We start from the raw sequence: 14,859 nt of genomic DNA on the forward strand, positions 1-14,859 counted from the left end.
CGCTTCCCCCCGCCACCCCGAGTTGGGCCTGGGCCTACTCCCCTCCCCTCCCCCAGAACCGCTGCTGCGGCCATGGTGCAGCTGTTGTTCCTCCCCGCCCTCCCTGCATCGGGCCTGCTCCTCCCCCCCCACTGCCACCGTCTTGGTCCTGCAGGGGATGATGATGGAAGTGGGGAAGGGTAGGCTAAGGCCAGCACCAGTGGCCTTGCCACACCACCCCCTACCCTGCGGCATCCCTACCCAGCTCTCCCCGTGCCACCGCCACCATTACCTCCAAGGAGCAAGGGCAGGGGGAGAGAGCAAGGCCAGGTCTGGTGGCCTTGTTCTTTCTCTGCCTGCCCACTCCATCATTGCCATGGGGGGTGAGGCCAGTGCTGCTGCCCACCCCTACCCCGTTCTGACAGCTCTGTTACCACTGCCTCCATGGTGGTGTGTTGCCTGCCACCTGTCCGAATGCTTCTTCGCACTCTGATTGGCTGTTTGTCAGTACAAATAAAGCATTATGGACAGACAGATTTAAGGCTTTTATAACATTAGAATTACATGATTAGAATAACAGATGCTTGGTGGGAGTTTGCTTGACTGGAGCACTGTCATGGATGGGTACAAACTGTTCAGGAAGGACAGGCAGGGGAGAAGAGGAGGAGTTGCACTTTAGGTAAAATAGCTGTATGATTGCTCAGAGCTCCAGTATGAAACTGGAGACAGGCCTGTTGAGAGTCTCTGGGTTAGGGTCAGAGGGGAGAGCAACAAGAGGGATGTCATGGTGGAGGTCTGCTATAGACCATCAGACCCAGGAGGAGGTGGTGGATGAGCCTTTCTTCAGACAGCTGGCAGAAGTTTCCCAATAGCAGGCCCTGGTTCTCATGGGGGACATCAGTCATTCTGACATCTGCTGGGAGGGCAATACAGTAGTGCACAGGCAATCCAGCAAGTTTCTGTAGAGTGTTAGGGACCAGTTCCTGGTGCAAATGCTGGAGCCTGCTGCTCACAAACAGAAGACTTGGTGGGGAATGTTGTAGTAGTGGATGGCAACTAGGGCAGCAGTAACCATGAGATAATTGAGTTCAGGATCCTGAGGAAAGGAAGGATGGACAGCAGCAGGTAAGGGCTCTCACCTTCAGAAAAGCAGACTTTGACTCGCTTAGGAAATCATGGGCAGGTTCCCCTGGGAAGCCAAACTAAGGGAGAGAGGAGTCCAGGAGAGCTAGCTGTACTTTAAAGAAGTCTTACTGAGAGTGCAGGAACAAACCATCCCGATGCGCAGGAAGACTAGCAAGTATGGCAGAAGACCAGCTTGGCTTATCAGGGAACTCTTCAGTCAACTAAATCACAAAAAGGAAGCTTATAAAGAAGTGGAAACATGGACAAACAACCAGGGAGGAGTATAAGAGCATTGCTCAGGCATTCAGGGATGAAGTCAGGAAGGCCAAAGTGCACTTGCAGTTGCAGCTAGCAAGGGATGTGAAGGGTAACAAGAAAGGTTTCTACAAGTATATTGGTGGCAAGAGGACGATCAGGGAACATGTTGGGGAGGCAACCTTGTTGACAGAGGATGCAGAAAAGGCTGAAATGCTCAATGCCTTTTTTGCCTCAATCTTCACAGGTAAGGTCAGCTCCCAAACTACCGCACCGGGTAGTACAATTAGGGGAGGAGGTAAGCAGTCCTCAGTGGTGAAAGGACAGGTTGGAGACTGTTTAGAAAAGCTGGACATGTAAAAGTCCATGAGACCAGATGGAATGCACCCAAGGGTGCTGAGGGAGTTGGCTGATGTGATTGCAGAGCCACTGGCCATCTATCTTGGAATGATGGTAAAATCTCTATCCTTGGAGGTTTTCAAGACCCACCTAGACAAAGCTTTGGCTGGGATGATCTAGTTGGGGAAGGTCCTGCTTTGAGCAGGGGGTTGGACTAGATGACCTCCTGAGGTCCTTCCAACCCTAATTGTTCTATGATTCTAACTCAAGGGCCATACCTAAGTTATGAAGCAGGTTGCAATAGTCCTGTTCTGCATTATAAAGATGTGATGCAGGAACTGAACTGCAAAGTACTACTGTATTTGTCAGGTCCTGTCTTTGTGGGCTGTAACTTCCTATTAAAGATGAGTAGCAGCTTGTGAGCTCATTTGTCGTTTTGGTCCTAATCGAAACAAAGTTATACAAAATTCAGTTTCCATCTCATCCATGTTGTGTCTTGTCAGCCAGGTCCTTCTGGATTTCCTGTAAATTTTGTAAATGCTGATGACTTTGCATCATGTGTTCTCCATCATCTTATTACAAAATGACTAATACTGATTTTGGGGTTGTACCACGTATATGTATTAGCGTATTCAGTCTTTTTCTGTCTTCCTTTTCTCTGACCTGGTACTAAGCTACCCCGGCAAATTACTCCATGGTGTAAGTAAGCACAACTTTTGTAGCTTAACAATTACCCCTTCTTCTAGCAAGGTTCAGTTTAGCTAAAGTCCTTGGCTGGTCTTCTGAATAACATCAGTTTATTCATTAATAAAAGAGATCTTTGTCCATCTTGCAGGGTATTGTGGGCCTTAATGTCTGCAAAGCAATTTGAGAGTCTCCAACAAACTCTATTATTTTATTGCTGAAAAGCTGAGGAATTTAAAGGTGAAAAATGTTACTGCTGTATTATTGCTGAGATTAGGAAGTTCAAAATTGTGCCTTTCATGACTATTGTAGCCATGCCCTGGGATATTAAATTGAACCTGACGATACAGAATACTACTTGTACAAGGGAGTTAATTTCCACAGAACCTATAAGCTATCCATTTAAATATTCTAGACTTTGAGTATGTAAGCTTTCAACCATCTCATCGCAATAACTTAAAGAATGGAGTGAATGTCCTACTGATGACAGTGACTGCACCAAGCACCTTGAGCATTGAAGTCCATTAACCACAAAGCAAGTACAACAGAGGCAATAGTCATGAATTTCTATCACCTCTGTCCTGCCTCAGTCCACCTTAGCATCTGCTGGACCATCTCTAGCTATGTGTTTAAGAGGGGAGTTTTTTCTTTCTTATCCTAAAGCAAAATGATGAAGCCACTAAGAATAGATTCTTGCCATTGAGTTCCTTGTGTATCCATGCCCCTATGCCAGCGGTCTCCCACTTTTCTTCAACTTACAGATTTTACTGTATATGATGGTGAATGCTCTTTAACTCTTCCATAGCCAGCTTAGTGTCTGACTCTGTTTCTTAACTTGATCTCTAGAGCTCCAAGCCACGTCTGGACTGCTTGGTTGAAGTGTACAGAAGTTGTCAAGAAATCCTGGAGCAGAGGAAAACTGTTTCACAGATACTTTAAAAAAAAAAAGGCTAATCAAAGCAGAAATGTTGCAAGCTGGGATACATTTATGTATAGCTAGAAACAACTGACTGCACTTTTAATCAGGTCTCATGAGCCTATGGAGTAGCAGCAGAGTGAAGCTAGTGTTGGCATTCTTGCTAAAAGGCCATGTAGACCTTTATGGAAAATTGATCAGCCAGGCACAATACCTACCCCCTTGTCAAGATGATGATGTGGGAGTTAATTAAGCTCTTTACCAGGCTCTCTCTAACTATTCAACCAAGTGAATAGAGATGGAACTGCAACAAAGGGTTATTTCTGCCTGGAGAGGAATTATAGGGATGAAAGTGGATTTACATTTCAGTGGATCATAACTTTTGATAAACACACAGTAAAGCCTTGTCCAGATGACCAGATCCCAAACAGAAATAAGTCTCAGCCTGAAATCCTTTTAACATTTACTTGGACTGGGGGGGGACTAGCCTAAAATAGCCAAAGCTGAACAGAAGGGAGGGGGCAGGGCTGGGGGGAGCCCAGGAACTCAGAGTTGAAGACAACCAAGAGAAAGAAAGCATACCCAAGAAAAATAAGTCTGCTGTGGCATTCAGTTCCTGTTTCATGAATAATACCCTCTTAATTGTGAGGATCCCTTAGAGATATCTGGGGCCCCATGTACACGCAGGAAAATCTGTTACTGATATTGCTGCCTGCCAAGGCTGAATGACTGTAAATAAAGTTGGTTTTTGATTTGTGTTGAGGCCTGTCCTTATATAAAATTGTGTGTTGATATCCTAAAGAAGGCAGACCATGAGCTCCATGTCTCCTGTGAAGGGTTAAGTTGTGGCCCCTGGGCTTCTGGCAAGCTGCTACTCTCCTCCCCTTGCTTAGACTGAAACTGCATCAGGAGTCTCTGGGCCCTTCTGTCCTTCCAGCAGCTTCAGCTTCCTGTTTGTAGCCCAGGGGTTAGGGCAGTTTGGTGCAGCACATCTTGGAGATGTGAGGGTGATCCTGGGGTGGTGTGGATGGGTGGTGTAGCTGTTGGGGAGGCCTCCACACAGGCACATGGTGCCGCAGTCAGAAGTGTGCATCCATATAGCATGCAGCCCAGGGTGTACCTGGCCCAACCTGGTGGTGCAGCTCAGAGGTATATGGCTGCTGTTGGTCTGGGCTATGGGGTTTGTGGCCCTCAGTGCCATAGAAGTTGGGCAGCCTTGTTCTAAAGGTTACTCTAACTTTTAAGAAATATGATTTTGCCTGGACCCAGATCACAGAGTTCCTTGCAGAGTATAAGGTATGAGGTACAAATCTGCCACTGACTTCTAAATGGCCTTTGTCAAATCACTTAACCTTAATTACTGAAATAACTCATGGAATTGTGCAGACATTGAGTTAAATCCTGTTATGGTGAAAACTGGTGGAATTCAACTGCAGTCAGGGGAGTAGCATCCGTTGCAAAGTGTACGAACCCTTTAGGATGTCAGTCAGGCAGGAGGCTGCCCATTTATTTGCCCTGATGACAAGGGCGTTCCACACTACTCTGACCTCTCCATATTGTGTCCTATGCCTTGCAGATGGGAACGTAAGTTGATGATAGCTCTGGCCCATGGCTAGGCCAAACTCTGTCCCTTGCAGGGCCTCTAACATTCAATGTACGTACTTTGCCCTTCTCCGGGCCTCTTTCATACCATTCACAGGGCCTCTCGCATGCTGTCCCCTTCCCGGCCACTCTCGATCTGTCTTACCCCACACGGCACTTCAGGTCCCCCTTGTGCCCTGCTTTACGCAGGACTTTGGGCTTGCCTACTTACTCTCCAGCAGGGATATACATAGCACTTGAGGCCATCTTCTCACAGACCCTACTCTACGTGACCCATAGCCTTATGCCTTGCTCCAGGCTGGACTCAGCCACTGGCCCCTCTCATGCACAGCGCTTCAGGCTGCCAGCATGGACCCTACTCCATGTAGGCCTCCACATGCTCCTGCCCCCTCACTGGGGCAATCAGGGGTCTTTCACCTTATGGGATCAGGTGCCTCTCTCTAGTTGTGCCTGGCCCCATACCTGTCCCTAGCTCAGGGTAACCCACCAGGCTGTAGGGGCTGGGGATTTGAGGCACTCCTACCTGCCTTTCACCAGGGAGGTAACTGGCTTGGCATTTCTGGGGGACTGTCCCACCACAGACAGGCCCACCAGACAACCCTTCCCCAGCAGTTTTCTGTCATACCCAGGAGCCTTCTGCCATCCCCACAGCTCCTGCCCTGACCTCCAAAATGTTTCAAGCTCAGCCAGGCATTGCTCTTTCAGCTGCCAGCAGCAGACTACTGTTCCAACTGAGGGCCTGGGTTAAAATGAAGGCTGCTCTGCCCCCTCTTCCAATCCCAGAGCCCTCCCATGGTCATGTGACCCTAATTCAGGCTGGCCCACACCTGCAGGCTGCCCTGCTGCCCTGCTCTCAAACCTTAAAGTGGCAGGCACCAAAGGTACTCCGCCACAGTGGCTCAGGCTGCTGTGGCCCAGGTATGAAAGTCAGCACAGGTAAGGCCAACTTTTTACACATCACCTTACGTGGAGGCTGCTTTAGCTCTTCAAGGGTTAAGTGACAGTCTGTTTCATGGCACTGTAATCAGCATTCCTGTTAAGGAGTTTAATGTGACCACAACTTAATTAGCTGACAACTGCATTTTATTAAAAACAACAATAAAATCTCACATTATGTCATAGGCAGCCTTCTACATACACACAGCAGTTAAGAAAACAAAGTTTCTGTTGTTCAGTATCTCATTTTACACTTAACAAAATGTCCAGTCATAACCAAGAGTGCTGATCAAAATAAAAATTAAATTCTCTACTAAGAAATCATATAAAATAGATAAGGTATCTATACCATTTTCTGCATTTAGGCAAGCTATAAAAAGGAGGAGGTATATGCTGGCAGTTATCAAAGTGGGGTGTTCCCTGAAAAGGCTCAAGTATTGGTAAATATTAATAAGATCTAATGAGAAAAGGTCATGCTAGTGAGTTTAAAGTGCAATTATGGTCAGAAAAATGACTATGTAGAAATGTTCCTTCTTACTCAGCATTTTTGCTTCCTGTGTGTTGGCAATTGGGTCTTTAATGTCACTGTAAAGCAGGGTCGGGGAATTATTTTGGGTGGAGGGCCACTTACTGAGTTTTGGCAAGCCATTGAGGGCCGCATGACAGGCAGCCAGGGGCAGATAAATATTAATTTTCTAAATTTTTTAGGGGCCCCGTGGGCTGGATAGAATGGCCTGGCGGGCCGCACCTGGCCCATGGGCCACATTTTGCCCACCCCTGCTGTAAAGTGAGTCAGCTTCAGGAGAATCGGGTGAACTATTTTTGCCTCGTGTATTCTCAACACAGCTAATAGCTCAGTTTTGAATTGAAGTGTTGATATCACTGGTGATTCAAGAAATAGGAGGTCATCTGGGTTCTCAGATCCCAGTGATGGTTCAAAGTGCAAGAAGGTGTCAGGGAAGTGTTCTTTTTGAATATTGGTAGTTTTGTAAGGGTGCCGTGAAGAGAATAAATCCTGAAGACAATTGTGTCAAGCTGTTTAGTCATTTCTTTGACAGGATCTGCAACTTTTTAAAAAAAGGAAAGACAACTAAAAATCCATTCATAATTATTCTTTGGCTCAGAAAACCTACAGCCCTTCTTAGCAGTACAAGAAGGCACTCTAAAATACAAGAAACAGATACGTTACAGTATATGCAAATCAGGTCTTCAGGAGTTATTGGCTCCAACCTGCTACTTGTGTCACATGGTTTTACCAGCTCATTAGTCTCTTTTTACATTTTAGGGCCCTAAAAGGATCATGTCAAGGGACTGCTGGGAATTATACAAAATAACTACCTCAGCTCTGTGTTCAAAATTAATTTTGCCTAATAGTTCCCTGAAAGCTTGAAACTAAATCCTGTTTCCAAAATATCTTTTCTATTCTGTGCATTGATTTGTTGTTATTGCGAGGTTGCTGATGGACACTGGATGAAACATGTTTGTGCTGTAAGTTGATTCATTTTTTATAATTTGTCTGCAAAAACTGAGCTGTTATTGAAGAACTCTGTATAGCAGCTGCATGTACACTGATTTATTTTGGTAGAGTTACCTATGAAAGCTTGGAAGTACTCCTAGGTGGAGAGTGCTTAAGTTTCCGTAGCTTCTCAGAATGCTAATGAGAACAATGAAACCTAGTCAAGTAGCTCTATGTGCTTTGGGAGGAAAATGATGTGCAACTCATTTTAAAAAGTTCACATTTTGAGCTTCCCAGTCTTGACAAAGTCCCCTTGGGGCTGATCTAACAGCACTTGTTAGGAACTTCTATAAAACAGTACTTGAAGATATATTTGTTGACCACTTCCTCCTTGCTTGGATGACATGGAAGAAGTAGGAGGTCAGCAGAAACTACTCCTACAAAATCAATGCAGTGTAGCTCTTTCTAAATGTTACACTAGTTGCTGGAAAACATGAAAAGTACAAAACTCATTTGTCTTGCCTTCCTGATCCATAGAGATCACATACAGTAGTGCACACATCTTGAAATACATACAAAATAGTGGTTAACATCAAGGTTCTTTGAAAGCATGTATGAGGCAGGGGATAGTGCATTATAAATGCAACCCTGTGGTACAGATCTAGTTTTGTTGTATAGAAAAGTACAAAACTCCATATAAATCAATCCTGCAGAGGCTAGGATATTGTCTGACAGATCTCCAGTCCTAGTCATCTTTTGAGTCTTCAAAATGCAAAAAAAGCTTCCACATTTCTGTTATACTTTTCTTATAGTTGAAACTGTTCTGTCCTTGGATTGAATTCTCCTTCTTTTCCTTCCTTTATTGTATATAATAAGCTCTTCAGTGATAAGCACAGAATTTATCTGCTTGTCAGTTTAGCATCTCTTCCATTGGGATAACCTGTTGTTATCCAAGCTAACTTCATGTCTGTCATAAACCAGGGATCAGTACAGACGAGAGGCCTGCATCTCGTTTTGAGTTTGGATGCCAGTCTTACTGAGGGGTGAGCACTGTTTTGGGATTAGCTTATGGTCTTGGTTATGCTGTGTTGCCACATGCATACAAAAGTATTGGTGGTCTTACAGAAATAGCAGTTATTTTAATTGCTGTTTGAACATAAGAATTGCTATTTACTGGGTCAGACCATAGATTCATCTTGCCCAGTATCCTGTGTCACATAGTGGCACAGGGTGGATACTGAAGGGGAGAGTGAACTGGGTATGACCATGGTGTTTTTCCACTGGGGTTGCAGTTGGCAGAGATGAGTAGGCACTATCACATACTCTCTGGAATGTGGAGGACATCCACCACTAGAGTTATAGGACTGATACGCCTAAACAGCATGATAGGTTCGTTATCGTGACCTTCATTCATATTATTCTTTACCCTCTGGTAATTGCCCTGTTTTGACGCATGAAGTTTCTGAACCAGTGATATGAAGCTTGTAGTATTGGCAGCATTCAGTATGACACATCTGTTCACACAACTTATATCACAATTCCCATTAGTGTTTGCTGAAATAGTGCAGAGTGAGAACATAGTCCTCTAGAAATACACGCAGGTCAGAATACCCGCTGAAGGAGCTTAGAAACAACTTCAGATAAAAGGCAAAGTGGTGAAACAAGAGGCAAAGAGGGTTCATAAGGGGACTAATGATAAAGGATTACTGAAGAGAAATATGGAAAGAGGTAGCTAGCCATGTTAGTCAGAAGTCAGGCAGAAGGCAGGATAGAGTGGCATCTTATAGACTAATTCAGAGAGGCATAAGCTTTTCCAAGCAACCAGCTTACTGTTGCTTACAAAAGCTTATGCCTCTCTAAATTATTCTTAAGGGGCATTTTTATACATGCATCCACTGCAGTGCTAAAAGTGCCCAGTGGTTCAACGCATACAGTTGTGTAAGTGGCGAAATGCACGTCAGAGCTGAGAAAATGGCAGCAGCGCACTTTTGAACTAACGCACCTCAGAGGTGCATTAGTTCAAAAGTGCACCGCCACCATTTTCTGCATGCTGACGTGCATTTTGCCACTTATACAACTGCATGTGGCACAGCACAGTTTGCCTAAGCTCACGTGCAGGGCAGACTTGATTAATCAAGTCTGTTCTGAAGCGGTGGATCGCCAGTGCATCTTGGGGGAAAAAAGTATGTGTATAAAAACCCATTGTGCCACTCTATTCTGCCTTCTAAAGAGGAATATGTTAAGGAAGAGAGATCACTAGGCATATAAGAAGTTGTAGGCAACTTCTTGGCATGCAGAGACCTGGGAGAAGGTGCAAGGTTAAGAATGGGAGGAGACAAAGAGCAACTTAAATATGATGTGGGAGGAGTGTAAAAGTTGGTGAAGAGGTAATGTGATCGGAAGATGGCTTTAGCTACATAGTTTTGGATGGAGTGTGACAGAGGAAGTGTATGGAATCCCAAAATCTAGTTCATTAGAAAAGATTCAATATTACCTCTAGGCATGCTAAGGAACCATGCTAATGAGAGAACTGGAGACTGCATTAAAACAGGGCAGGAAACCACCAAAATTGCAGCAGTCCTCGGTTCAGTATGGGGCAGTGTGCAAAATGGTAAAAAGGATTAAAACCCAAAGGCACTGAGAACAAGCACTCAGAGCAGTGTAGGCCCTTTGGTGGTACGAGGCATGGAAGGAAAGACAGACTGGCTTTCAGTTTCCCATAGCTTTTTAGGTCGTGGTGTGCTCAGGGAGGGGGGTGCAGGAGATGGGAGCGAAGATGATGCACAGTGGTTAATGTAGCTGGCAATTAGAAGAGTCACCTCAACGATCTGTGGGAGAAAAACAAGGATTAACTGCAGATCAATTAGAAGGCAAGTACATTTTGGTTTCTAATACCTGTCTGCAGAAGAATTGCTGAGAAGGCCATGCTCAAAACTGAGTTGAGCTCCTTAGAGATAAATTTAGGGATAAATCCAGGGTTGGATCAGATGAGTCAGTCACTTAGAGACCTGTGCTTTCAAAGGGTTTGAAGGCTACAAATACTCGATGGATAGTGCAGCAAGGATAGATACCACTCTCCAGGAAGTGGGCCAAATGCTCAGCTGTTCTTAACCCTCAGGTTTTTCCTGCCAAGTGGAAGGGACCCATTTGACCATTCATTTTATACCCACCTTCGGAACTGCCATGGTGAAAAGTAGCTTTTCAATGCTGTTTTTTCCAGAACTCCTGTCCTTCACCTGACTGACTACAATCATGAAATCATCTCGACAGCCTCCAAAGGTGAACACAGAAGCGTATGGGTAAGAGAGCTTTAAGTGCTGCAGACAGTGGAGGGTAGAAGAGTCTCAGTTTTGTAAAAGAAAAAAAATCCCCTCCCTTAGCTTGAATATTGTGTTTTTCAGCCTGCACAACATCAGATCCCCAGCAGACCATTATAAGCAGCTTTGCGGCTCTGAATAGGCCATGCAAATGTTATATGTTGTTCATAATGACTCCTTTTAGTGAGGGCTGGCTTTAGGATAAACAAATTCCTGTCTAAATTTGCTTTCCATATTAAGTTGTTTCTAGCATTTTCCCAGCAGGTCCAATGCTTACTCAACCATAGGGAGGCAGCCCTAGCTCATTTATAGCCCAGTGCAAGTTAACAGAGGCACCTGCCATCGTGACTTGGTCATATAATTACTCTATCTTTATGCAGTGTTCAAGTAAAGGGAAAACTTATTTATCTCTAACTTCACTGTATGAACTTCTGGCCCCTTTGGAAGTCAATGGGAAACTTCAGATGGGTTCATCCTAGGATTTTGGTCTATAGGGATGTGCTTCTGTGGGGAAGGTTGCTATTTTTCTCAACCAGTGCTCCTCACCATACCATAGTGTGATAATCTAGTAGGCTGATGCCATCTTCATTCACAGCTATCCACACTGGAAAGTCTTCCAAGGGAGAGGGCGAAATAGGCTGAAGAAATTAGAAAAAGCTAATTAAGAAATACTATAGCATCACAAAGCCAAGAGACTTCCATCTTATTTCTTGAGTCATAAGGACAAGTTTGGGAGGAAAGGGCCTATACATTAGCCTGCCTGACCAAATCTGTTAGATATCTGTTTCATCTTGTATATCTTGCACCTCTTATACCACTGATCCTAACGATCATGAAATATTTAGGAACTCATGAATATAATTCATCTCCAAGTTTCAAAATATTGTCTTTTAAAATCTAACCTAAGGTGACATATGTAAAACTGAATGTAATGATGTGTTGAGGTACCAGATCAGCTGCCCTATTCTGTTTGTGGGCTCTTCTTGTTCCATCATCAAGGGACCTGTCTTTGCTTATTATTGGACAGAGAGAGAATAGATAGTGTCAATGCAGCTTTCCCTCATGCTATTCTTTGCTACTGTACTTCAGTCCTCTCCATAAGGGAAAGAATGCAGTAGCTCAGTCTTAAAAGCTGATATTGCCAAATAATGAAAGGCAGAAGGCAGGGCAGGGTGGAACCTTATGCCTCTCTAAGCAAGTTAGCCTTTAAGGTTCCACCCATGCCCTGCCTTCTGCCTAACTTGGCTACCTACCTGTCTCTCTAAGAAAGCCAAGTGCTAGGAAATCGTACCAGGTAACCAGTACCTTTTACATAAACCAATGGTTCTCAACCTTTTTTTAGATTTGATGTACTCCTGAGTAGATTCAAGACACCCCTTGTTCTTTGGCAATGGAAAAATAGTAGATCAGTTTTGCTGTTGCAAAGACCTCAGGAAGACCACAACTATGGATTTCTATTTGGAATTTCTGGGTTTTTCTTAGGTTTACAAATATGATTCATAACAGTACTAACATTGTGTGGCCCCCTAGGCATCCTTGAAAGAATCTGCAGATACTCCAGGGTGTGGTGGCACCCCAGCTGAGAATCTCTGCCAGACTACTAGAAGCCATAGATACCACCAAACAGGGCTTCATCTTAACCATCAAAACAGTGGAGCAAAACTCCCTAGCCAATTAGCAGTCCTCTGCCAACCAGTGCCCCTGAAGTACCTCATATTTGCTATGCAAAAGTGTTGGGTGAAGTAGCATCTATACACCAGTGTTCACGCAGAACCCCTTCAGATGTTCATGTCCTTGACATGGACAATAAATCCCCAAAGACTCAAATGTTTGGAGAAGAAAACTGCACCCAACGTAAAGAAACAGAGTTGCCAATGACCTGCTATAAACTGTGCTAATGTGTGAAGCTTTTTATCCTACTGGAATGAAATGTTTTTATGAAGGACAGTTCCAGAATATTTGGTAAATACAGGAGAAACTGTTGTGGGCTATTGTTATGGCTAATGCCAATTATTTCTCAATCAGTGCTTTTTGTTATTACAGATAATGCCATGGTTCTCGCAGTTTACATATTAGATTAAAAAAAACCCAACAACCCAGATTGTTGGAAATACCAGCATTGTTAAACTTTGGGTCGAAGAACTATAGAATATTTTGATTTTCAGTTCTATTTCTGGAGAATGCCATCAATCAACTGCTGCATATACTGGTGACGGCCACCGAGTTTAATGGAAATCACCACATGCTCTGTACTTGCTGAAAACTTTCAGTTTAGCTGTTTAAGAGATCAGTTTCCCCCTTACTGTATTCCAGAAACTCAACAAATTTGATTTTAAAGGAAGAGACAAAACATCAGAACCAGTGATTGTAACTGAGTCTGGGCAAGAGCCTCCTCTCCATCTTCAGTAGCCTAAGCTCCTGCTGATATAGAAATCAAACACATAGGAAGGTATAGGGTAAAAAACAAATCTTTCTTGGGTCTGATTGTTCAGGGCTGGCTTTGATTTGCATCAAAACAGGTATTTAACAACAGTCATTTACACACACAGCTTGAACAGCAATTAACATGATTTAGCCCCACGTTATCTCTGCTAAAATCCTAGAATAAAATGCTTTGTCCCCAAAGAAATCCAAGGTCTGTTTTTAGTCTAGGCTAGAGCTACAACCTAGTCATCCACTTCTGCTTTCAGTGTATGATTACCAAAGTGAGGTTTGCTAGCTTAGCACAGTGTCCTAAGACTTTAAATTTCATGACATGTAAAAAGAACAGGTTAAATAAAAATTTGGGGAGGTTTAAGAGGTTAACATAAATTATTGAAAGCCAAGGCTCCTGGCATCCATTCCTTGCTCTGTCACTGAGTTGGCAAGTGATATATAACCCAGATGTGCTTTAATTTCTGTCTGTACAAGAAGGCAATAGTTTTACACACTTTCTTTGACTCAGAAAGAGAGGTACAGGCATTGTTTCCCTGTGCTATCTGCATAGCGGAGAGCAGGACTGAAACTTCTGTTATTCCTTTATATGGGTTACCAGATTCAGGGGAGGATGTATAGAAGTTTTAACCCCCTTTTCCCTCACTGGCGCAAGACTTTTTATACAAAGCATGGTTGTCTTGATTTGCCCGCTATGAAAGCATCAACATTTATTTGTGGTACACCAGCAACCCCTAGTGTCTGGAGCAGACTTCGCTTTTCCATTCTTTCTAAAGTGAAACTAAATGCAAAAAGTCACCTGTAGTTACCTTAGCAGCAAATATCTTAGCTCCAAAGAGAGGCCATTTCCGAGCCACTGTCAAATAAATTCGAATGCATTCTGGTGGAGAGCATCCCTGCAGCACCATCCATTTCGTAGCCAGTCTGTCAGCTAGCCGCCTGTTGGAATCCAGAGTGCGTTATAACTTTACTCTTTCCCCTTGGAACACATGAGATAAAATTTCTGTTATACTTATAAAATATCTTTCCCCCTGAAGGACTATCATATAATGTACTATAGACAGAGCCCATAGCAGTGCCTGTTGTTAAGGTTGCCTGGCAGAACCTTGGTCTTAATTGCTGTTAACTTTGTTAAACTTGAACAGCTTGAGATTAATTTTTCTGTGGTGAGCATTTGTCCTGGAAGACTATTTTTGCTTGTTTAAATTTAAATAAAAATGTAAAGGTTGTATCATAAGCATATGTGCAAGGGGGAAAATTAAGTTTGCATAGGCCTTTTTAATTTTGGTGTTTCCTAATTTTTTAGTTCTTGACTCTGCAATTTTAAAAAAATTATAAGCGTTTGACCTAAGCTGTTTTTTTTTCCATGGGAAAAAATAATGCCCTAGTTCTCCCATGATTACTGTTATGTGTACCATAAACATCTTCGTTGCAAGGTGCTGTCTGTGGGATTACAACTTAAATCATGTGAGGAAGTGCAGCAGCTCATGGACTGCTCTGTAGGCAACACATCTTCCTATGGAAGCCCAAGGAAAGCCCCTGGATTTCTAGGTGGAGTATATTGCATTAGTTCTGACCAGTAAAAACTGGAGAGACTGGTATGCTTTCCAAGCAAAACTGCTGGAACTGTGATCAGTAGAAACATCTAATCTTTTAGTTCAGTTTTATGTGTGTGACACTTCCTGACTCAAAAAGCCAATAGCACGCTGAAGGGCAGAATGTGGGTCAGCTCTTCGACTTCTAAATTTGCTTCTGTATGGTCTGAAGAAGCCCAGGTTTGCTGTGCTTTATAGGGTTTGCTACAAAGCCCCTTTGCT

General features: G+C 43.6%; 2 protein-coding genes across 6 annotated transcripts in view; one reads left to right on the forward strand and one right to left on the reverse strand.

Moving 5' to 3' along the window:
* The window catches only part of PIGH (phosphatidylinositol glycan anchor biosynthesis class H), a 34,632-nt gene that overhangs the window by 12,502 nt on the left and 7,271 nt on the right, over positions 1-14,859 (forward strand). For 3 of the 4 annotated variants that reach the window (XM_019551356.1, XM_019551357.1, XM_019551358.1), the window contains one exon: positions 3,229-4,048. The exons of the other annotated variant lie outside the window; for it this stretch is intronic. In XM_019551356.1, the coding sequence (XP_019406901.1) occupies positions 3,229-3,321 (93 nt within the window). In that variant the 3' untranslated portion in view covers positions 3,322-4,048. Of the gene's footprint in view, positions 1-3,228; positions 4,049-14,859 lie in introns of those variants that run through there. 4 annotated transcript variants of the gene reach the window in all.
* Positions 9,770-14,859, reverse strand: part of PLEKHH1 (pleckstrin homology, MyTH4 and FERM domain containing H1) — a 69,333-nt gene continuing 64,243 nt past the window's right edge. For both annotated transcript variants that reach the window (XM_019551354.1, XM_019551355.1), the window contains exons 26-29: positions 13,852-13,981; positions 11,161-11,247; positions 10,463-10,609; positions 9,770-10,120 (exon numbers count right to left, since the gene is read on the reverse strand). In XM_019551354.1, the coding sequence (XP_019406899.1) occupies positions 9,944-10,120; positions 10,463-10,609; positions 11,161-11,247; positions 13,852-13,981 (541 nt within the window). In that variant the 3' untranslated portion in view covers positions 9,770-9,943. The remainder of the gene's footprint in view (positions 10,121-10,462; positions 10,610-11,160; positions 11,248-13,851; positions 13,982-14,859) is intronic.

The sequence above is a fragment of the Crocodylus porosus genome, unplaced genomic scaffold (assembly GCF_001723895.1).
Source record: "Crocodylus porosus isolate Cpor-Errol unplaced genomic scaffold, CroPor_comp1, whole genome shotgun sequence".
Classification (NCBI taxonomy): Eukaryota; Metazoa; Chordata; order Crocodylia; family Crocodylidae; genus Crocodylus; species Crocodylus porosus.